The sequence below is a fragment of the Mustelus asterias genome, chromosome 1 (assembly GCF_964213995.1).
Source record: "Mustelus asterias chromosome 1, sMusAst1.hap1.1, whole genome shotgun sequence".
NCBI lineage: Eukaryota > Metazoa > Chordata > Chondrichthyes > Carcharhiniformes > Triakidae > Mustelus > Mustelus asterias.
The window spans coordinates 60,190,563-60,214,219 of NC_135801.1; the positions used below are offsets into that span (position 1 = coordinate 60,190,563).

The 23,657-nt window shown below is 43.9% G+C and overlaps 1 protein-coding gene across 1 annotated transcript; it reads right to left on the reverse strand.

Annotated features, from left to right (window-relative positions):
* Positions 1-6,728: 6,728 nt before the first annotated feature.
* On the reverse strand, positions 6,729-19,608 carry fgg (fibrinogen gamma chain). The gene is made up of 9 exons (XM_078213083.1): positions 19,450-19,608; positions 19,308-19,349; positions 19,019-19,202; positions 18,811-18,895; positions 14,938-15,068; positions 14,027-14,160; positions 13,748-13,932; positions 10,937-11,214; positions 6,729-7,323 (listed from the first exon to the last, which is right to left on the reverse strand). Exons 1-9 carry the CDS (start codon positions 19,519-19,521, stop codon positions 7,151-7,153), a joined length of 1,284 nt encoding a protein of 427 aa, XP_078069209.1. The 5' UTR covers positions 19,522-19,608; the 3' UTR covers positions 6,729-7,150.
* Between the last annotated feature and the right edge of the window lie 4,049 nt (positions 19,609-23,657).

Genomic DNA, 23,657 nt, shown 5'->3' on the forward strand with positions numbered 1-23,657 from the left:
TATTTCCAATCAGTAAGCCAAATTGGTCCAATTGAAGTCCCTACAAGAGAGACATTACTGATCTAAGCTGACAAGGCAGGGCCCATTCTTCCTGTCTTGGGCTAGATCAACAAGATCCAAGCTGATAGGAGGAGGCATTACACCCCCTCCTGGGCTTGATCTGAGCTTCATCTTAGCCAAAAGGAGTTTCAAAAAATCGCTTCAAGTGACGCCTCAGGGCCCGATTTTGCCATTGCGTCACCCATTTTTGGGCGCATACCATGTTTCCGCGCCCGAAAATGGGCATGAGGCCATTAATGCAATCCGCGCCCGTGTCCGTGCAAATGCCCACTTTACCGAGGCCCGAAAATGGCCGCGATCCGATACGCGCCCGAAACGGCGATTTAAATGCATTTTTATGCATTTAAATTGAATTAATGGGCTGCCCGCCCAACTTTACCAGCATTTCCCCCTTTACCATCGCGTTCGCCCGTCCAGATTCAGCACGAAGCAGACCTGCTCGGCAAAGGTCTGTTTCGGGCGCTCCAGCTTCTGAAGAGGTAGGTTCAGAGCTTCCAACGGCTCTCTGACTCAGATCGGTGGTGAGGGGGAGGCGGGCCAGATCACTCTCTGGTGGAGGTGGGGAGGGAGGCCAGATTGTTGTCTGGTGGTGGTGGGGGGGGGGGGGGGGGGGGGGGGGAGGGGGGTAGGAGGAGGGAGGCCCAATCGTTGTCTGGTGGAGGGGGGGGGCGGAGAAGCTCGATCATTCTTTCGGGGGGGGGGGGGTGGAGGCGGGCCAGATCATTCTCTGGTGAGGGTGGGGGGAAAAGGGAGGCCCAATCATTTTCTAGTGAGGGGAGAGGAGGAGGCGGGTCAGATGTATCTCTGGTGGGAGGGGGGAGGGAGGACAGATGGCTCTCTGGTGGGGGGGTGGAGGAGGGCAGAGGGAGGCCAGATTGTTGTCTAGTTGGGGGGGGGCAGGGGGGACTGCTGCCACTCTGCGGGCGATCGGTGGGGTGACTATTGCCCATTCTGCACTAACATCCATCAGTGTTCCTTGAATATTGATTGTTTTTTGTTGGGTGGCATGGTGGCATAATGGTTAGCATTGCTGTCTCACAGTGCCAGGAATCTGGGATCGATTCCTGGCTTGCGTCACTGTCTGTGTGGAGTCTGCACGTTCTCCCCATGTCTACATGAGTTTCCTCTGGGTGCCCCGGTTTCCTCCCACAATCGGAAAGACGTGTTGGTTAGGTGCATTGGCCATGCTAAATTCTCCCTCAGTGTACCCAAACAGGCGCCAGAGTGTGGTGATTAGGGGATTTTCATAGTAACTTCATTGTAGTGTTAATGTAAGCCTACTCGTGACACTAATCAATAAACTTTGAAATTAAATGTCTAACGTTTCTCATTCTTGGGCCAATCTCTCGATCAAGGGCTCCAGGAAACAGCTACGGTCCCAGACAGTGCTGGTCGGCAAATGACAGACTTGCAGTTGCTCATTTTCTGACCATTTAAACGTATGGAGAGAAAGTTAAAAGTTGTGAGGCATTCATTTTACCGGCTTGCACAGGTTAGCTCATGGAAATTGAAATAACTCCTTAGAGTTCGGTGCCCCTTCACTCAATTTCCTTTATTTACAAACTCTATTCCACTCCTGAAACTGCTCCAGGTATAAAGTCAGAAGCAGGAGAGCCAGTGGACCTGACACTCCCGGATTTATATACAGGTGAGGCTCTCTGAGTGGACAGGCAATTATGATCTCAATCAGGGAGCTCATACTCCAAGACACCAACCTCATTGGCCTCATTAAAGTCATTACGGAAATGTTCTATCAGGGATTCAGCCTTTGTATATCAAATAATTCTTGCCTATTTCATGGTACAGCTGTATTGCTGTTGTGCAAGCTTTCAATCCCAATAGTTTATTTCCAAGGCTTCTTGAATCATTATAAAAGCTTCTCCACTTCTTTCCTCACTGCGACCGTTTTCCTTTTTATAACCACTTGGTTAACTATTTTCCCACCGATAGCTGTTGTTACATTGTAGTAGCACTATCGGTTCCCTTGCATGGACCCCGCACAATTAATAGCATTATCAGTTGGGAGCCAATCAGCCTGCCTGCAGCAGCCAGCCACTTTTTCTTAGATCTGCCAGGCCTTTAAGGTCCCTTTACTTTCTAAACACTTCAGACCAGTTTGGTGTATCAGCATGATGCTTATTTCATGACACACGTGCACAGAAAACACTGGACAAGCTCAATGGCAAGTTGGTATCATTAAAATTGACCCAAGTGTCTTTCCCAGCTGCAGTCATTGCTCCTCAAACGTGTCACTCTTCAGCCCCAGAATTGCATCGTTTGAGTCTTTTTCAGCTTATACTGGCAACGATCCTCAATGTATCTTTGTCCCTGATGCCTCACTATTGGAGAATCGAGGAAATTCAATGTTTTAAACTACTGATGTAGACTGCATCATATGCTGATGCTGCAGTTGTGTGTTCAGTGGATGGAATATGAGAAAGGGTAAATTGTATTCGAAAACACCAACATTCTTATTCCCGAGATTCAAAATACAATTAATTGACAGATATAACTTATTTTTTGGAAATGTGTGATGACACCTGCCAATTAATTAATTTATTCATAGATGTATAATCGGCTTCCCTTGACAGTTGATTTTAAGATTCTACCGAATGCTAGTGTGAAACCAAATGGCCGTCCTGGCCTAGAGTTAAATAATGACAGTACATTTACATATAGTGAACATTGAAATACTTGTAGATCTTGCCGGAATATCCCTAAGAATGGGTCAAGAACAAATTCCCACCAGTAGATTCTCTATGTTTCACTCATTTAATTCTACTCAAAGAGATTGAGTTCTCCCAAGTCCTCTCTGAAGCCCTGCTTTCCCTTTACCTTTATGTTGTCCTCTATGTAAAGTGTACTCCAACACTCCCTTATCCCCCCATCTGAACAGAAATTGCATTCTCAGTGTCTTAATCAATTTCTGCTCCTCTCTCCATCGAGTTTCCATTGTATGCTTACAACTGGTATTCTCTTCATTACTGTATTTCATCCCAAACTTCAGCAACATTATCTGTGAGGAAAATCAGGCAATGAGACTTACCCTAACCTAACCTCAATTTCCCTCCTGGCAGACCACTGGGACTGTCACCGATAGACCCCTCTTCATCCAGTGCATGCAAAAAGGGGTTATATATTTCCTCCTCCCTCACCCACTGTCAGTAAAATTCCAGTGATGTTTTGGATGGTGCATCAGAAGAGGATACCAGTCATGAAAAGAGGAACAGAGGCCCAAAGATCAATGGTGTCTCGGCTAGCTCAGGCCACAAACACCTTCACTGGGTTTTGAAAAGAAGAACCCACCACAACTGCCTCACTGTTATGGTGCCAAGCTTTATGATGACAGTGCCAGAGCCTTGATCTGTCAAGATTCACAGTGCTGAGGCTTCAGGTTGGAATTGTTGTCTTGCATTGACAACACCAGAGCTTCACAGTGATGGTGCTAGGCCTCAACAGCATAGGTGCCTCAACAATGCAGATGCCTCACAGTGGAGGTTCCTCACAGTGGAGGTTCTCACAGTGGAAGTTCTCACAGAGGAGATTCCTTGCATTGGAGGTTCTCACAGTGCAGGTTCTCACAGTGGTAGTGCCTCAGGGTGGAGGTGTCTATGGTGGAGGTGCCTCATGGTGGAGATGTCTCACGGTAGTGGCGCATCATGGCAGAAATGCCTCACGGTGAAGGTGTCTCATAATTGAGGTGTCTCATGGTGGGGATGCCTCACAGCGGAGTTGTCTCACAGTAGTGGTGCCGCGTGGCACGGGTGCCTCATGGAGAAGGTACCTCATGACAGAGGTGTTTCATAGTAATGGTGTCACGTGGCGGGGTGCCTCAGGTACCTCAGAGGTGGCTTTGTGTTCTGATGCCTCCTAATTTAGATGTTTCAGTAAGTGCAGGGAAGGTGGTAAAAGAGGGGGAGGTGTGGCATTGTTAGTCAAGGACAGTATTACGGTGGCAGAAAGGACTTTTGATGATGACTCGTCTACTGAGGTAGTTTGGGCTGAGGTTAGAAACAGGAAAGGAGAGGTCACTCTGTTGGGAACTTTTTATAGACCTCCGAAAAGTTCCAGAGATGTGGAGGAAAAGATTGCAAAGATGATTCTGGATAGGAACGAAAGTAACAGGGTAGTTGTACTGGGGGACTTTAACTTTACAAATATTGACTGGAAAAGCTATAGTTCAAGTACTTTGGAGGGGTCGGTTTTTGTCCAATGTGTGCAGGAAGGCTTCCTGACACAGTATGTAGATAGACCAACAAGAGGCGAGGCCACATTGGATTTGGTACTGGGTAATGAACCAGGCCAGGTGTTAGATTTGGAGGTAGGTGAGCACTTTGGTGACAGTGAACACAATTCGATTACATTTACCTTAGCAATGGAAAAGGATAGGTATATACCAAAGGGCAAGAGTTATAGCTGGGGGAAAGGAAATTATGATGCGATTAGACGAGATTTAGCTGGCATAGGTTGGGGAAGGAAACTGCAGGGGATGGGCACAATTGAAATGTGGAACTTGTTCAAGGAACAGCTGCTATGTGTCCTTGATAAATATGTACCTGTCAGGCAGGGAGGAAGCAGACGTGTGAGGGAACCGTGGTTTACTAAGGAGGTTGAATCTCTTGTGAAGAGGAAGAAGGAGACATATGTAAAGATGAGACGTGAAGGCTCAGTTAGGGAGCTTGAGAGTTACAAGTTAGCCAGGAAGGACCTAAAGAAAGAGTTAAGAAGAGCCAGGAGGGGACATGAGAAGTCTTTGGCAGGTAGGATCACGGAAAACCCTAAAGCTTTCTATAGGTATGTCAGGAGTAAAAGAATGACTAGGGTAAGATTAGGGCCAGTCAAGGACAGGAGTGGCAAGTTGTGCGTGGAGTCTGAAGAGATAGGAGAGGCACTAAATGAATATTTTTCGTCAGTATTCACACTGGAGAGGGACAGTGTCGAGGGGAGTACTGAGATGCAGGCTGTTGGACTGGATGGGATTGAGGTTCATAAGGAGGAGGTGTTAGCAATTCTGGAAAGGGTAAAAATAGATAAGTCCCCTGGGCCGGATGGGATTTATCCTAGGATTCTCTGGGAAGCTAGAGAGGAGATTGCAGAGCCTTTGGCTTTGATCTTTGGGTCGTCATTGTCTACTGGAACAGTGCCAGAAGACTGGAGGATAGCAAATGTTGTCCCCTTGTTCAAAAAGGGGAGTAGGGACAACCCTGGTAATTATAGACCGGTGAGCCTTACTTCTGTTGTGGGCAAAGTATTGGAAAGGATTAAAAGAGATAGGATTTATAATCACCTGGAAAGGAATAATTTGATTAGGGATAGTCAGCACAGTTTTGTGAAGGGTAGGTCGTGCCTCACAAACCTTATTGAATTCTTTGAGAAGGTGACCAAAGAGGTGGATGAGGGTAAAGCGGTTGATGTGGTATATATGGATTTCAGCAAAGAGTTTGATAAGGTTCCCCATGGTAAGCTTTTTGCAGAAAATACGGACACATGGGATTGAGGGTGATTTAGTGGTTTGGATCAGGAATTGGCTAGCTGTAAGAAAACAAAGGGTGGTGGTTGATGGGAAATATTCATCCTGGTGTTCAGTTACTAGTGGTGTACCGCAAGGATCTGTTTTAGGGCCACTGCTGTTTGTCATTTTTATTAATGACCTGGATGAGGATGTAGAAGGATGGGTTAGTAAATTTGCGGATGACACTAAAGTCGGTGGAGTTGTGGACAGTGCGGAGGGAAGTGGCAGGTTACAGAGGGACATAGATAAGCTGCAGTGCTGGGCTGAGAGGTGGCAAATGGAGTTTAATGCAGAAAAGTGTGAGGTGATTCACTTTGGAAGGAGTAACAGGAATACAGAGTACTGGGCTAATGGTAAGATACTTGGTAGTGTGGATGAACAGAGGGATCTGGGTGTCCATGTGCATAGATCCCTGAAAGTTGGCACCCAGGTTGATAGGGTTGTTAAGAAGGCGTACGGTGTGTTAGCTTTTATTGGTAGAGGGATTGAGTTTCGGAGCCAGGAGGTCATGTTGCAACAGTACAAAACTCTGGTGCGGCCGCACTTGGAGTATTGCGTACAGTTCTGGTCGCCGCATTATAGGAAGGATGTGGAAGTGTTGGAAAGGGTGCACAGGAGATTTACCAGGATGTTGCCTGGTATGGTGGGAAAATCGTATGAGGAAAGGCTGAGGGGCTTGAGATTGTTTTCGTTAGAGAGAAGAAGGTTAAGAGGTGACTTAATAGAGGCATACAAGATGATCAGAGGATTAGATAGGGTGAATAGTGAGAGCCTTTTTCCTCGGATGGTGATGACTAGCACGAGGGGACATAGCTTTAAATTGAGGGGTGAGAGATATAGGACAGATGTTAGCGGTAGGTTCTTTACTCAGAGAGTAGTAAGGGCGTGGAATGCCCTGCCTGCAGCAGTAGTAGACTAGTCAACAGTAAGAGCATTCAAATGCTTATTGGATAAACATATGGATGATATTGGAATAGTGTAGGTTAGATGGGCTTTAGATTGGTTTCACTGGTCGGCGCAACATCGAGGGCCGAAGGGCTTGTACTGCGTTGTAATGTTCTATGTTCTATGTTCTAATGACAAGATCAGTAGAATTTGCCTCTTGACCTGCCCGGAGTTAAAATTGGGCTTTTCTTTAGAAACAGATGGCAAAGTTAAGTATTTGAGAAAATCATGACTTTATTGATCAAGGTACCCAAAAAAAGTACAAAGCTGCCAGAAGTGGAGGTGAAACAAATAGCCGAGATAAATGGGAACGATTCCAGATTTCGGTGATTCTTTGATATGGAATCTGTCCTGAAAGGAAAAGTTGTCGCTGGGAATATGAGTTAAAAATAATTTTTTCCATCATTCATGCCAGGCAGACACACAGACCAACAGATCTGTTGGCAATCAAAAAGAGTGAAGGTAGGATTTGACATTGGAATGGACCCTTTTCTCTGGTCTCAATCAGTATAGTGTCAGAATAGAGCAAATTCACCTTCGCTGTGACCATAACACAGAATCAAAGCATTCGCAACATAAGGAACTGGAAGCCAAATTATGTGACTGCTATGGTGATGATTTTATTTGAATCAATTAAAAATCGCCTCTTTGTTCTTCAACCTGCTCTGTTTGTAAAGAATCATATCTCCACTTTGGTATGATCTTCATCTTAACCTCTTTAAGGGAGTACCAGCGATTGTGCCATGTTGCCCAGATAATACCATCATCAAATGGACTTGCGCTCTGGTCTGCTGTGTAAGCTCCACCTGAAACAAAGGCAAACAGATTTCAATAATCACTCTGAATCATGGCTTTGGTACCACCAGGAAAGCGTCTGTCTGAGTAAAGAACACAAAGGGGCGAATTTTCCCATTCCGTCCACCATGGGAATTGTAGTGGGTGAGGGGCAGACCATGGAAAGGTCCGCTGACCTCGGGCAGGGTTGTTTTCCAGTTTCGGGGGCAGACGCACCTTGAAATTCCCACCCAAAGTGTTTTTCATGTTCCCTTTCCCAATGTCACCTCTGAAAGTGCGTGTAATTCATACAAAACAGTCATTTATTCATCCAAAAGGAATTCAGGAGAAACTTTTTTACCCAGAGAGTGGCTAGAATTTGAAACTACCACACGGGGGCTATTAGCATAGGTATATTAAAGTGAAAGCTGGATGAGTAAATGAGGGAGAAAGGAGTATAAAAATATGCTGATAGAATACAATGAAACAAGTTGGGACAAAGCATAAATTCCAGCACAGATTCAAGCAAAATACTGCACACATTCTGATCACTTAATAGACATTTTTAGCACCTTTCTCAGTTTTCTTCATCATCATTTATATTCCCTTTGTCCAATTACAGCAACCCCTCCCCCCGCTGCCCCCCCCGCTCCCCCCCCCCCCCCCCGCTCCCGACACACCATCCTCAGTATAAGTCTCTTCTGATTTTCTTTGCTCTTAGCTCTGACAAAAGGTCATTCAGATTCAAAACGTTGGCTCTTTTCTCTCTCCACAGATGCTGTCAGACCTGCTGAGATTTTCCAGTATTTTCTGTTTTTGTTCCAGCACAGCTTCGTTGAACCGAATGGCCTTTTTCTGTGCTGTAAGTTCTAAGTAATATTGTAGAATTTTGCGATGAGTGTTATACTTCCTGGGGCAAATGACTCACACTGGGATATTTGAGTGTCTTCTCTGAGTGCTCATTCTTCAGGTCTGAGCCATACTGTGAACATTAGCGGTATTTTCAATGGGGATATAAGAGTGGGTAGAGAGAGGTTGAACCGCAGTTGAGCCCAATCATCCCCTTCAACCACTTGCCACATAAAGATATGATCCACTAGATCACCATCAGCAGTGAGAATCTGACCTAGTTCTTCTTTTCAAAACCCAGGATTATTCTCCAGGTAAGTGGTGGCACTCACTTCCAGCCTGGTTGAGGTCAGTTAACTCGGCACAGATGGAGAACTGTGTCTGAAACGTTCCCATTTTGCACGATTTCATAAGTAGGGAATTATGGTAACTTACCCATCAAAGTAGTGAGATAAATCCCGATATTTTTCACATCCTCCCTATGAGACACATTCTCCCAAATGATTTCTAGGTGTTGTCCCCAGTGAGAAAACCGATGAGATTCCCATTGGGAGAGTTGGTGCAATCCAGTTCATGGATCTATCACATGTAGAGACTTTCTTGGAGCCCGGAGAGATTCCTGCTGAATTCTCCTACATTTAGTAGATTTTTTTGGTGTAGGGACCTAAAGGCCAGCTCCTCAGAGATTGGGACACCCCAATCTCAAAGTTAAGTTGATGGTCCATCACCCCCCCCCCCCGACCCCCCCACCCCCGTCCCGCACAGACATCTACAGACCTGGGGAATCCAAGGTGGAATTCACCATTAGCGGGACTGGAAGATCCCACCAGCGGGAATGGCCAGAAAATCCTGCCCTAGAGGGTAGTGTGCAAAATTAAAACATATATGGGGTTGAGAATTGGTTAGCAGACAGGGTAGGAATAAATTGGTCTTTTTCAAAGTGGCAGGGAGTGAAGTGTGGGGTCGCACAGGGATCAGTGCTTGGGCCCCAGACATTCACAATTTACGTCAAGGATTTGGATGAAGGAACCAAAATAAATATTTCCAATTTCCTGATGACATGAAAGTTGGTGGGAATGTGAATGGTGAGGAGGATGTTGAGAGAATGTTGAGAGAAATTTAGACAGGTTGAGTGAATGGGCAAATACATGGCCGACGCAGTATAACATGGATAAGTGTGAAGTTTGAATGGAGAAACAGAGTAGCAGAATATTATTCAAATAGTGATAGATTGGAAAATGTTGACGGTGGGACCTGGGTGTCTTTGTACATCAGTCACTGAAGGCAAGTATGCAGGTGTAGCAAGCAGCTAAGAAGGCTAATGCTCTGTTGGCCTTCATTGCAAGAGGACTTTAGTACAGGAGAAGACTGTCTTACTGCAGCTGTACAGGGCATTGGTGAGACCACAGATGGAGGACAATCTCTGGTTCAATGTAGGTGTAAATCCAATTATGGCAGGAAACTCTCGGGAGAGGGCCTTAATGGGACTTGCATCAGGTAAATCTCAGAATGAGACCATCTCCACCCCCTCCCCCTAGCTCGCAATGTAATCAAGTTCATGCCCAGTGAGGGCATGAACCCAATCACCATTCATTTAAATGTATTTAAATATTCAAACTTGGCTTAATGTCAGAGGGAATCACTGCTGGTGTCCAAAAATGAGGCCAGACATGATGACCACGCCTGGGGCTCGGAGGTCACTGTAACCCTCGAGTTGTCAGGTTCATGGCACTGCCAGGGGGTGGGGCCTGAAGGGGGCGGCCTGTGGATTTGTGGTCTGTAGGAGAAAGGGTCTGAGGGGCAGGGCCTTCATGGGTGGGACCTGTAGGGGGTTGGGCTGGTAGACAACCCCATAGTGGGGGGTTGCTTCATATTGTGTGGGCGGTGGCGGGGGTGGGGGGGGGGGTGGCGATAGGAGGGTACTGATGCTGATGAATAGAGGGGGTGGAGATTTGAGCCTGAGGCGAGCATTTGAAGTAGGGGGAGTGGCGGGGGGCTGGGGGGTGGGGGCTTGATGCCGGCAATTAGATGGGAGAGGTTCTTGATTTGAAATCAGGGCGTCCCGATCTCTGTGGAGCTGGGCTTACCAGCATCTTTAGGCCCTGACCCTCACAATGAAAATGTAGAACATGCCCCCTGCTTTAACATGGCAAAGTGTGGGAAGATCTGAATGGAAAACCTGCCTCATTCTCTGGGGTGAAACACACCGGTTTTCAATCAGAACTTGATACTTTGGCCGGAATTCTCCAGTCTCGCACACCAGCTGATACTGTCAACAAGAATGGAGAATTTGGCACTCAGTCAAATCTCCAATCATTGCAGCGGGACCGGAGAATCCCAGCTGCGGGCGATGAAGGAGAATTCCAGCCACTGCCATTTTTCAGGAAAATTCTGCCCACGGAGTATTTTGTGCAGTTCTGGGCAATTGTGGAGCCAAGGCGGTAATCAGGGGGTTGGAAGGTTAGTTGGGGTGGGGGTTAATCAGGATGGGGAATGGTTGAGGGGTCTGGAGTATAGTTGGATGGTGGGGAATATACTCAAAGTGTGTACATGTAGCCAGGTGGCCCTGTGAGGGGGGTTCAGGGGAGGTAGTTAGGGGTCAGTGGTTTAGTTACCCGTGAGTTAGAGGTGGCTGTAATCCTTTGAACCTTTCCTGGGTAACCCGCACATCTTTGGACTGTGGGAGGAAACCAGAGCTACTGGAGGAAACCTACGCAGGCACAGGGAGAATGTGCAGACTCTGCACAGACAGTTACGGACATCATTTACAAGACTCGCATTGATGACAAAATTTACCTCTGTGATATCTGCCATTAAGATTTGCTGCATGACATCTGTTCATCCACCAGCCGGTTTGATCCTGTTGTGCACAGTTATGTTCGTATTTATCATTATCAGAGTCTGCTGTGCTAAACTGTGCATAGTTGTGCGCAGTATACATTTTATCACTGGGATCATCTCCAAAGTCAAAGCCATCAAAGGAATTTCCAGCATTTCCACCTATGTAATAGCCATAACTCAAACGATATTTGTCCTCCTCGCTTGCCACTTTAAAAGCTATATACTGAGCAAATCTGAAGGGAAAGAAATATTACAGGCATTTAGAGATGCAAGGTCTGATTAGGGACAGTCAGCATGGCTTTGTGAGTGGAAGATCATGTCTCACGAATTTGATTGAGTTTTTTGAAGGGGTTACCACAAAAGTAGATGTTGTCTACATGGACTTTAGCAAGGCCTTTGACAAGGTATTGCATGGTAGGTTGTCGCATAAGGTTAAATCTCACGGTTCCAAGATGAGGTAGCCAATTGGATATAAAATTGGCTTGACCACAGAAGTCAGAGGGTGGTTGTAGAGGGTTGTTTTTCAAACTGGAGGCCTGTGACCAGCGGTGTGCCTCAGGGATCAGTGCTGGGTCCACTGTTATTTGTTATTTATATTAATGATTTGGTGAGAATTTAGGAGGCACGGTTAGTAAGTTTGCAGATGACACCAAGATTGGTGGCATAGTGAACAGTGAAGAAGGTTATCTAGGATTGCAACGGGATCTCGATCAATTGGGCCAGTGGTCCGATGAATGGCTGATGGAGTTTAATTTAGATAAATGTGAGGTGATGCATTTTGGTAGATCGAATCAGGGCAGGACTTACTCAGTTAATGGTAGGGCATTGGGGAGAGTTATAGAACAAATAAATCTAGGAGTACAGGTTCATAGCTCCTTGAAAGTGGAGTCACAGGTGGACAGGGTGGTGAAAAAGGCATTCGGCACGCTTGGTTTTGTTGGCCAGAACATTGAATACAGGAGTAGGGACGCCTTGTTGAAGTTGTACAAGACATTAGTAAGGCCACACTTGGAATACTGCATGCAGTTCTGGTCACCCTATTATAGAAAGGATATTATTAAACTAGAAAGAGTGCAGAAAAGATTTACTAGGATGCTACCAGAACTTGATGGCTTAAGTTATAAGGAGAGACTGGATAGACTGGGACTTTTTCTCTAGGGCGTAGGAGACTTAAGGGTGATCTTATAGATGTTTATAAAAAATGAGGGGCGTAGATAAGGTAGATAGTCAATATCTTTTCCCAAAAGCTGGGGAGTCTAAATCTAGAGGACATAGGTTTAAGGTGAGAGGGGAGAGATACAAAAGAGTCCAGAGGGGCAACTTGTTTCACTCAGAAGTGTCTGGAATGAGCTGCCAGAGGTAGTAGGAGAGGCAGGTACAATTTTGTCTTTTAAACAGCATTTAGACAGTTACATGGGTAAGATGGCTATAGAGGGATATGGGCCAAACGTGAGCAATTGGGACTAGCTTAGTGGTAAAAACTGGGTGGCATGGACAAGTTGGGCCGAAGGCCCTGTTTCCATGCTGTAAACCTTTATGACTCTATTACTAAAGACTGACTCCATACAAAGATGATCCTCTGTTCTCTTATTGTATGGACACACGAGGATAGAGTTCTGTTCACTGGGGACCAAATGTCTGGAAAATGTTTGGTGCAGTGAAGAACTAAAAGGACAACTGTGTCTGTAAAAATAAACTAAAAGTGTAAATATATAATTTTAAAAATGAATGTGAAGCTGAAACTGTCTACTCCTGATAATCCAATTGAATTTTTTGTGCTATAAAATTGAATTTTTCAGCAAAACTTGGTATTCAAAAAATACCATATTCTCCTATAATTAAGTGTTTTTGAATTGAAAGTAACAGACTGTGGGGCAATATTATGCCATTGCTGGTGATGTGTTTGGAAGCAGGGAGGCTAGTTAACCAGGCAGGAGGGTGGCAGGTGAACACAACGTTGTCTACCTGCCTCCGCTAACATTACGTTTTTGGCAGGAAGGCCCGTGATTGGGCTTCCCAATGCCCAGCCTCCAATTGAGGCCCTTAAGTGGGCAATTAATGACCATGTAAGGACCACATTCTGCTATGGCTGCTATGAACCCAATTGCGGGCTGGGATATTGTCACTCGGGGAGCTGCGGGCTGCTTGTGTTCTCCACGTATTGTTGAGGGGAGACAGAGGTGGACTTGTTGAAAGGCACTCAGTGCCGGATCTAGGTCGGGCATTGAGAAGGGGGACCCTGCTTAGAGCCACTCATCTGACTTTGCTATCGAACACCCCCCTCCCCGCCGCATGGCCCCCACTCTACCAAATTGTTCATTACTCGGTCCTGGGCCTTAGCAGCCACCCCCTCCCTGATAATGCTGGGGAGAAAAAGAACTGCCAGCCTCTGACTGGCCGCAAGCTCTTAGTGGGCAGGTTTATCCACCAAAGTGGCCTTTAATCCTGAGGGAGGTCTACCTTTGGCTACTTAAGTGTCTGAGAGACATTTAACATGAGTGGGTCTTCCCAGAGGATCCTGCCCTGGATGGGGAAGGATGGTGAGTGGAGATGAGAATGATAACACCCCAGCTAAAGTCAGCAAAATAAAATTAAACAGCAATTTCTATCAATGTGAAAAAAATGTAAAACAAAACAAATATTTGGCACTTTAAAACAGTTATTTTTATAACCACTAATACCATATTGTTCAGGGAGTTTTTTTTTCAATTCTTACAAATGCTTCCACATATATTTTATTTTTTACCAAAGTAAATCAATAATTACCTTCGTTCACCTGACCAGTCCACCAAGTCTACTTGGAGTAAATAGGGTCTGTCAGTCTGTGTAGTTATTAAATGTATTTTCTCATTACCAAGCCAGAACTCTGTGGTATCACCAGGTGACAAATATCCAAATCCTTCCTTATATGGGATCCAGTTTCTAGAGAAGTCCACACTTCCATCAAGTCGCTGAAAGAAATTAGTGGAGCATTGCATGATGATACCTTTTATCACATTTACAAAAGGTTTCGCTTGTCAATAGCAGAACGATGGTGTAACATACCCTTTGGAGCACTGTCCAGCCTCTCCTATTCCCGTCTATCTCACAATACACTAAGAATGGCTGTCGAGCTTTCAGTGGTTTGATGTAGTACAGGCCACTTTCTTGAGCACCATTGTCAGCAACACCTTGACAGTCTGAATAGGAGCAGGTTACAGTTCGGTAATTGTTTATTAGCCAATTACAATTACAGTAACATCATACCAAACAACTTATTTATTTCAATGGTGCAATAATCGTTACTAAAACTATAATAAACAACATCAATTTGAACATAGTAAAACCGAGATACTTCATGGCAGCATTATGAGAAAAGATTTGACACCAAGCCACATATTATCACAAAGAGGCAGTTGAGGAGATTTTTTTTAAAAAGAAGGAAACAGTGGTAAAAGGTTAAAGGCCGGAGTTCAACAGTCTCGCCCACCATGGGAATCGGAGCAGGCGAGGGGCGGACGATAAGAAGGTCCACTGACCTCAGACGGGGTTTTCCAGTCTCGGGTCGAGCGAGGCTGTAAAATCCCACCCATCGACTTTCGTGAGGGAATTCTAAGGCTTAGGGCCTGCACAGAGGAAAACACAGCTAGCAACAATGGAAGTAGGAATGTGCAAGAAGCCAGAACTGGAGGGACGCAGAGTTTTCAGAGTGCGACAGGAGGCAGTGATCAGAATTGGATGAGGTCATGGAGGGACTTGAAGATGGAGAGGGTAATTTTAAACTCAAACTGTGCTGGAACTAACACCAGTGTAAGTCGGTGGCCAGATGGATGAAGAGCGAAGACTTGGTGAAAGTTAAGATTTGAATTAGGATAATAGAACGTTAAACTATCCAACCGAAGAAGAATTGATTTCTGAGGTAATCGGTAAAGTCTAAATACATACACAAACATAACCATTTAGCAGGGGATGCTAACCTGGACCTGTAATTTCATTTATACGAACAGTGTCTTGACATGAGTCTCTGCACCTGGCCTGGAGTTGTTGAGTAATACTCTTTAAATAAGTGATCTTTTCATTGTTCATCAGGACAAGGGTTTTCAGTTGCCTGTTGAAAAATAAAATAAGTCATGGATGTTTGATGAAAGGCAATAATATCCACAATGGTAATCTCAACAAATCAAGATCAAAACAGAAAATGATTGAAAAACACAAGTCAGTTCACACCTTCAAAAAGAAAAGGCAGGTCATTGGTTCAGGTCTTACTCCTTCATTATTTTTATTTGTTCATGGGATGTGGGCATGGCTGGCTGTGCCAGCATTTATTGCCCATTCCTGATGGCTTTTAAGTGTCAACCACTTTGCTGTGGATCTGGAGTCACATGTAGGCCAGAGCAGGTTAGGATGGCAGATTTCCTTACCTGAAGGACATTAGATGGCTTTTTACAACAATCGACAATGGTTTCATGGTCATCATTAGACCTTTAATTCCAGATTTTTATTGAATTCAAATTTCACCGTCTGCTGTGGTGGGATTTGAACCTGAGTTCCCAGAGCGTTACCCTGAGTCTCTGGGTAGTCCAGTGACAATACCACTACACCGCTGTCTCCCTTCATACTTCTTTCTATTCTGCCAAAGGAGCATTGATTCCCTAATTGGACATTTTGACTTGCAGGATACTGGTTAGAAAAATGCAGCCCCACTGGCCTCCAGATTTTTAATCCATTGCAAGAATTACACCTCACTGGGATTCCCCAATCAGAGAATCAGTCCCAAGCTCTACTCCTGAATGTAGACAGGGCCAGTCATATGGGTAAAACCCTAATCATTATAATAATTTTAGCAAACATTTCTCAATAAGAAACACATTCCCATCGTAAAACTAAGAATCAGCAACATAAGCAATTTCTGAGAAATCATGTTTAGGATTTGAACGTGTGAACAGATATTAATGACTAGCAATTTCCAATGACAGGGAGGTAGATGTTTTGTTTTTGGCCCTATTGATGATGCAGGTACAAATTGCTCCCAAGCTTGCTCTAGTTTTGTAAATCGTTGTTTGCTGATATAAAAGCTTGGAAGTTAACTGTTTCCTGGTGCATTCTCCATGGTAACACATCAACCAATCAAAGCTTACTTGCCAACCTATAGCAATTTTAAATCAGAATTCACCATCTGAGGAACCTGATTTTAAATAACTGAAAATGACTTTAACAAGTGTGCAGAACCATTTGCTTGTTGTGCAGATATACACAATGGTCAGTTTTATTTCTTTGTAAGTTAAAAGCTACAATCAACAGCTTGACTGCATTAAACCAATGCTGCATCTTTTCCTCAATTTGAGCTTGCTTAAAGTGGTCTGGATGTGGATTATTCTGCAAAATTACAGACTGGATTCAGGAGTCGGTGGTCAACAAACATGCATTTGCCGAAGTTGAGAGTTGCTGTCATTCTACATGGCACAGCAGCCTCTACAGGCCTCCTGTTTAAACAGCACCTGCATGCAGCTCCTTAACAAAGTAGATTGGAGAATCATTAGTGAACAGCGCAGAGGCCGATATAGGTCAGTAAGAATATTTAATGTCAACCCTGTTACAGAGAGCAAAATATAAACAGGGAAAGAAAGATTGATTTAAACAAGAGAGAACAGGAGACAAAGTGAAAAAAGTTATTTTTTCAGTAGTTAGTTTTCAGTGCCAGGTAAGTTATTAACAATGTCATTCAAAGTTAAAACTAGAATAGATGATGCTTAACTTTATCAGTTCTCTCACAGGGTGTCAGCATCTAATGGGAAATCAATTGGCGAGCTACCGTATTTCCAAAATGTTTGGTGAGGAGCAAGGCATCTCAGACAGTAGCTTCCACACTTTCACATAGGAACATAGGAATTAGGAGCAGAAGTAGGCAAATTCAGCCCTTCGAGCCTGCTCCGCCATTCAATCAGATCATAGCTGATCTCTCCCTGCTCTCAAATCCACCTCCCCAACTGTTCTCTATATCCACTTATCCCTTTTTTTATTCAAAATATATCTATCTTCTTGAAACCATTCAATGATTCAGACTCCACCGCGCTATAAGCAGCAAGATCCACAAATTCACTACCCTCTGCTAGAAGTAGTTCCTCCTCATCTCAGTTTTAAATCTACTGCCTCTCAACCTATATCTGTGGTGTCTTGCTCGAGATTGTCCCATAAGAGGAAACATTTGGTCTATATTTACTCTATCGATCCCTTTTAAAATTTATATACCTCGGTCAGACCTCCTCTCATCCTTCTAACCGTCAGCGAGTTCAGATCCCCTCTCATGCTATTGGCCTACTCTTGCTCCTAGTTCTTATGTTCTTCTAAACTCCCAAACTGTTTAATCTCTCCTAATACATCAACCCCTTCATCCCCAGAATCAACCTGGTGAACCTCCTCAGAACTGCCTCCAATGCTACCACATCCTGCCTCAAATAAGGAGACTAAAATTGGACACAACACTTCAGATGTGGTCTCACCTATACAATTGCAATAATACTTCTCTACTTTTATACTCCAGTCCTTTTGTAATAAATGCTAACATCCCATTTGCCTTTTTTATTATGTGCTGCATTTGTATTCCGACTTTCTGCGATTCTTGAACATAGACACCCAGATCCCTCTGCCCCTGCACATTTTGAATCTCCTTTCCATTTAGGTAATAATTTGCCTTTCTATTTTTCTGCCAAAATGGATAACCTCACACTTATCCACATTAAACTCCATCTCCCAAATTTTGGCCCATTCTCCTCGCCTATCAATATCCATCTGTAACATCTTTATATCCTCTTCACTGCCGGCTTTCCTTCCTATTTTAGTATCATCCGCAAATTTTGCTATGTTGCACTCTGTCCCTGGTACATTTTAACGAGTAAGAGTTTTAACAACACCAGGTTAAAGTCCAACAGGTTTATTTGGTAGCAAATGCGGTTTGAGAGCAGATTTCCACTCCATCTGACGAAGGAGCAGCGCTCCGAAAGCTAATGGCATTTGCTACCAAATAAACCTGTTGGATTTTAACCTGGTGTTGTTAAAACTCTTACTGTGTTTACCCCAGTCCAACACCGGCATTTCCACATCATGACATTTTAACGACACACAGAAAACAGTAAGCCATTTGGCCCTTCGAGCTTGCACGACATTCAATATGATCATGGCTGATCATAAACTTTCAGTAACCCATTCCTGCTTTCTCTCCATATCCCTTGATCATTTTAGCCACAATGGCCATGTCCAGCTCCCTCTTGAACATATTTAATGAACTGGATCCAACAGCTTTCTGTGGTAGAGAATCCCACAGGTTCACAACTCTCTGAGTGAAGAAGTTCTTCTTCATCTCAGTCCTGAATGGCTTACCCCTTATTCTTAGACTGTGACCCCGAGATCTGCACTTCCCCAACATTGGGAACATTCTTCCCACATCTAGCCTGCCCAGCCCTATCAGGATTTTATATGTTTCTATGAGATCCTCTCTCATTCATGTAAGGACCCTCGTTGTCGTTGGCCAATTTCCATGTAAATTATGGTGAATGCTGTTAGCCTCACCGCTATTTCTACCTGGAAATCTGCTCCTACATAGACTGAGCCTATAAGGGACATAAGCATTACACCGAGAAAATAATCTCAGCTTCTCTACATAAAGATACTGATAACCCCTACTGTGTATTCTCAGCAGATTCTGTTTTCATTTCAGACTTAAAAGCTTTTTCAGTTTGTTCTTTTTATCAATTGGAAATTGAATCGACAAGTAGATTTAGTCTTTTAGATGCTTGTGGAAGCGTCAAAGAATCACATACTTGTTTTTCACAACAATATACTTTTGTACCTACCGCAATTCTTGATCTCTGTCTCCAGTGGATTTTTCAAACCTCAGAACTTCTCCTTGTATTTCGCGAATCCTGTTAATGTATACATCTTTAAAACATAAAAATGCAGATTAAAGTCATATGTCTCCTGGCAGAGGAGTCATTCTGATTGGTTTTAAATGAAAAGTTTGCTGTTTTAGCTTGTGTACTTAAATTACCATGGAAATATTACCTGGCAATTGTTTCTTAATGAGATTATTGGATTCTTCGATATGCTCAATCTTATTTGTTGTTACAGTGGTTTCATTTTCAATGCGATGCAACCTATTTTCAATTGCCCCAAGTTGCTGGTCAACTGTTGCTTGACGCTTTCCAAAATATGTAGCAACTCCACATGTTGTTGGGCAGAATTCTCCCTAAATTGCCACAACAGAGAGTAAATGATGTGATATTACATTTCCAACCAGAAAGTCATATTCCTTGTGATTGCACGGCAGACTGTATAATGACTTGCTACTTACAAATCTGTCGTCTAAGATGCAGCAGGATGAAAGTGGTGAAACCTGCAATAAAAGAAAAAGGAGAATATTATCACTTGTTCACAGCTGTAAAGTCAATTCTTTCCAAATGATTCATTGATGCCTTTCTTATAAATTCACTTACAGCTTTAACAGATGAAAATGCAAGCAGCAGAACTTGCAGGAAGGGTAAGAATTTTCCCTTTGTCCCTGACATGGTATGAAAGAAAGTAGATGTCCCAAACCGCTATGCCAGATGAGTGAACTGGCTTCTTTCTCGACAGCAGCTTTATCTTATTGAGTCCCTGAGCTGAGATAAGAGTTCCCGATGATTGCTAAAGAGACGTAATTCCAGAACACACAGCAAATCAGGTCATTGCCTCTGACTCACTCTGTTGGAAATTATTGGCGGAACGGAAGTGTATAGCAATGATGAACCACTATCGAAATTTTGATTTCCACTTGACTTAAAATAGAACTGAAAAACGATAACTTATTCAAGTTGGCAGTTAAATCAGGATGGCACATCATTTTGGTACAGAATATATAAAATATCTTCCAAAAAGGTTGTCATTAATTGAATTTCTGTGGCATTTTATTATAGTCTGAAGCTATGGATAGAGGCACCAATATTCTGTCCATCAAATGGGGCTGACCAAGACCCTCTCCAGCTCTTTACACCTGCCATTGGCATGCATTCGAAGGATTTTCAGGTTGATATTCAACACACTTTCCTTGGTGTAATAATTCAGCTGAATGCCAGCTTCTTGTCACCAAGCACCCTTTATTGTGCATTAAGGAAGAGATTGCTCCCATGACTAGGTAGTTCAACAGCTCGAGACTGTTAGGGACCAGATCAGAAACTCCAAGGTAGATAATTAGGTTAGCCAAGACCCCAACTTTATTTGATTTTGGCATCAGTATGAGCATAAGGTGTTCCACTGAAGATGTGATTCTATTGACCCATTCGGTAGTTTATATGAAAATAAACTTGATTCAAGAGCACAGTTTGAATATAACAAAAATAATTAGCATAACTTTTACAAATTAAAATACTAAAACACGACAAAGTATAATTCTTAACAGCTATCTATCTCTTTAGTTCCAATTTAAGCAATATCCCCATAGACATGCATCCTTCTTCAAAACCAGTTAGCACCAAAAACAGATATGCTCATGTGGATGCTAGATTTCCAGCCTTTTAACTTCTCTGGACAGATACAAAAAGAAACCTGATTTCTGACGCCCATACAGCAGTTTTCAGAGAACGATCTACCTTCAAGCAGGGTTTCAGAGAAAGAGACCTGTTTTCTGACAGATCCCAGAACCTCCAGAGAGAGAAAGAAACAGACAGACAGCTATTTTTTTCTCTGCACAGATCCCAAATGGCAATTGAACTTAGTTTCTTTCTGTGAGCCTAGCCCTGCCCAGTCACATAGAAACATAGAAAAACTACAGCACAAAACAGGCCCTTCGGCCCCACAAGTTGTGCTGAACATATCCCTACCTTTTAGGCCTACCTATAATCCTCCATTTTATTAAGTCCCATGTACTCATCCAGGAGTCTCTTAAAAGACCCTATTGAGTTTTCCTCCACCACCACTGACGGCAGCCGATTCCACTTGCCCACCACCCTCTGTGTGAAAAACATCCCCCTAACATTTCCCCTGTACCTACCCCCCAGCACCTTAAACCTGTGTCCTCTCGTAGCAGCCATTTCCACCCTGGGAAAAAGCCTCTGAGAGTCCACCCGATCTATGCCTCTCAACATCTTATATACCTCTATTAGGTCTCCTCTCATCCTTCGTCTCTCCAAGGAGAAAAGACCGAGCTCGCTCAGCCTATCCTCATAAGGCATGCCACTCAATCCAGGCAACATCCTTGTAAATCTCCTCTGCACCCTTTCAATCTTTTCCACATCCTTCCTGTAATGAGGTGACCAGAACTGAGCACAGTACTCCAAGTGGGGTCTGACGAGGGTCTTATATAGCTGCATCATTATCCCCGGACTCCTAAACTCAATCCCTCGATTGATAAAGGCCAGCACACCATACACATGACCTTACTTGTCAATCAACCTAATCAAGCCCCACTCTGAAAGCCCCGAAGGAAAATCACTAAAATAACAGCCCTGCATTAGTCCAGATTAAAACAGACATTTTAGCAATTAAGATCAATGATGCTGCTGCAGTAAGAACATAGGCTGCCGGGTACAGACAATGCAGCACTGAAAATAAAACAAGCTGCTATAACAAATCCTGCACAAGAAATGTGACACAAATACATTTCTTAAAAGCACAGTATTGTCACAGGATCTACAACACTGGTCAAGGTGAAGTAACAGGTTTGACAGCTCCCACTGAACGCTTCTACTGGGCAAGCCTCCATCTGCTCAATAAGAGAGCTTGCATTCCAAAAAGCTCATAGGGAGATCTATCGACGACCCTCTATGGCCTTCATAACATCCCTCCCCATTTAGGTCCTAGTCTCTCCCAGCACCCCCATTGTAAGAAAGCCCTTTGTATCATTTAGTTCTTTCTGTCCTTGCAGAATTGTAATTTCTTTTTGGTTTTCTTGTTGGGACTCCACCCTCCAGCCAAGTTTGGGAATAGCAGGCTTGATCTGGTAGAAAGTCATTGTCCTATTAACATCTCTGCAACTTGTTGCTGTGTGTGGTGTGGTCCTGTAATCAAATGAAAAATGTGTCAGTTTGGTCTCCATGGATGCCGCCGGTTGCTTCTTCATTGCCATTTTTGAAGGTTTGCACTGCCCGTTCTGCCAATCCATTTGAAGACGGCTGATAAGGTGCAGTTCAGACATGTTGGATACCATTAGAGAGCACAAAGTTCTGGAAATCACAACTAGTAAAGGCCGTGCCGTAATTGGAAGCCAGGACTTCTAGCATCCCGTGTATACTGAAGCCAGGACTTTTGGCATCCCGTGTATACTGAAGCTTTGCCGTAATTTCTTGATTGTAGCCTGGGAAGATGTGGAGCCCATGCGGTGCACCACTTAGAGTGTGCGCCCACCATGAGTAAAAATATGGAACCCATAAAGGGCTCTGCAAAGTCCACATGTACATGCACCCAAGGCCTGCCAGGCCACTCCCATTGGTACTGGGAGGCTGAGGGTGGGAGTTTTTGATTCTTTTGGTACAGGTCACATTGCTTTACAAAGTCTGTGATGCCTGAGTCAAGAAGGCCACCAGGCATACCTCCTAGCCAGCATCTACATTTTTGATACTCGGGGATGGCTATTATGCATTTCTGTTGATATTGGACATTATTCTGGAAGTGGAACAAATTCTGGAAGTGGACCCCCAGTGAATGATCCCGTCCTCAACGCCAAGTTCACCTTTCTTATTGAGGTAGGTTTAATTTCTTTGGAGGGTCGTCCTTGGAATCCCCCGGTCAGGATCATATGCCTTATTTTAGATTGGGTGGATCTTTTTGGGTCCAGGCTTTGACCTGCCTTGCTGACACTGGTAAAATCCCCAAGAAATTCAGGGTCATCACAACCTCTTCCAATGCTGGGAAAGGAGCTAGGCTTGTGGGCAACGGGTGGTGACTCAGTGCGTCAGCATTAGCTATCTGGGTTCTATGGTGGTGTTCTGGAAGATATTCATAGGCTGCCAATAACAAGATCCGGCTCCAAATTTAAGCAGAGGTGATAGGGGGGATTGCCTTGTCCTCTTTGAAAAAGCCCAATAAGGGTTTATGGTCGTAAACTGTAAAAAAGTGTCCATCGTAGATACACTGATGGAACCTTTTCACACCAAATACAACCGCTCACCCTTCTTTCTTACTCGGAGAATACCTTTACTCGCATCTGAAAGTGTTCTGGGGACATACATAATGGGCTTTTCTGTCTCATCTTTCCAGCAATGTGACAGCACCAAATAATAACATCATGGTGGGGTGAGAAATAAAGTAATAACTGATGCATGTAAAAATGGTACAACAATTATCACGGGGGATTTTAATCTACATGTACAGGTGGTCAAACCAGGTCAGTCAAGGCAGCCTTGAGGAGGAGTTCATAGAATGTATCCGTGATAGGTTCCTTGAACAGTATGTAATGGAACCTACGAGGGAGCAAGCTATCCTAGACCTGGTCCTGTGTAATAAGAGAGGAATAATTAATGATCTTACAGTTAGAGAGCCTCTCGGAAGAAGCGATCACAATATGGTTGAATTTAAAATACAGATGGAGCGTGAAAAGTACAATCTAATACCTGTGTCTTGTGCTTAAACAAATGAGACTACAATGGGATCAGGAAGAAGTTGGCTAAGATAGATTGGGAGCAAAAACATTCTGATGGGACAATTGAGGATCAGTGGAGGACTTTCAAAG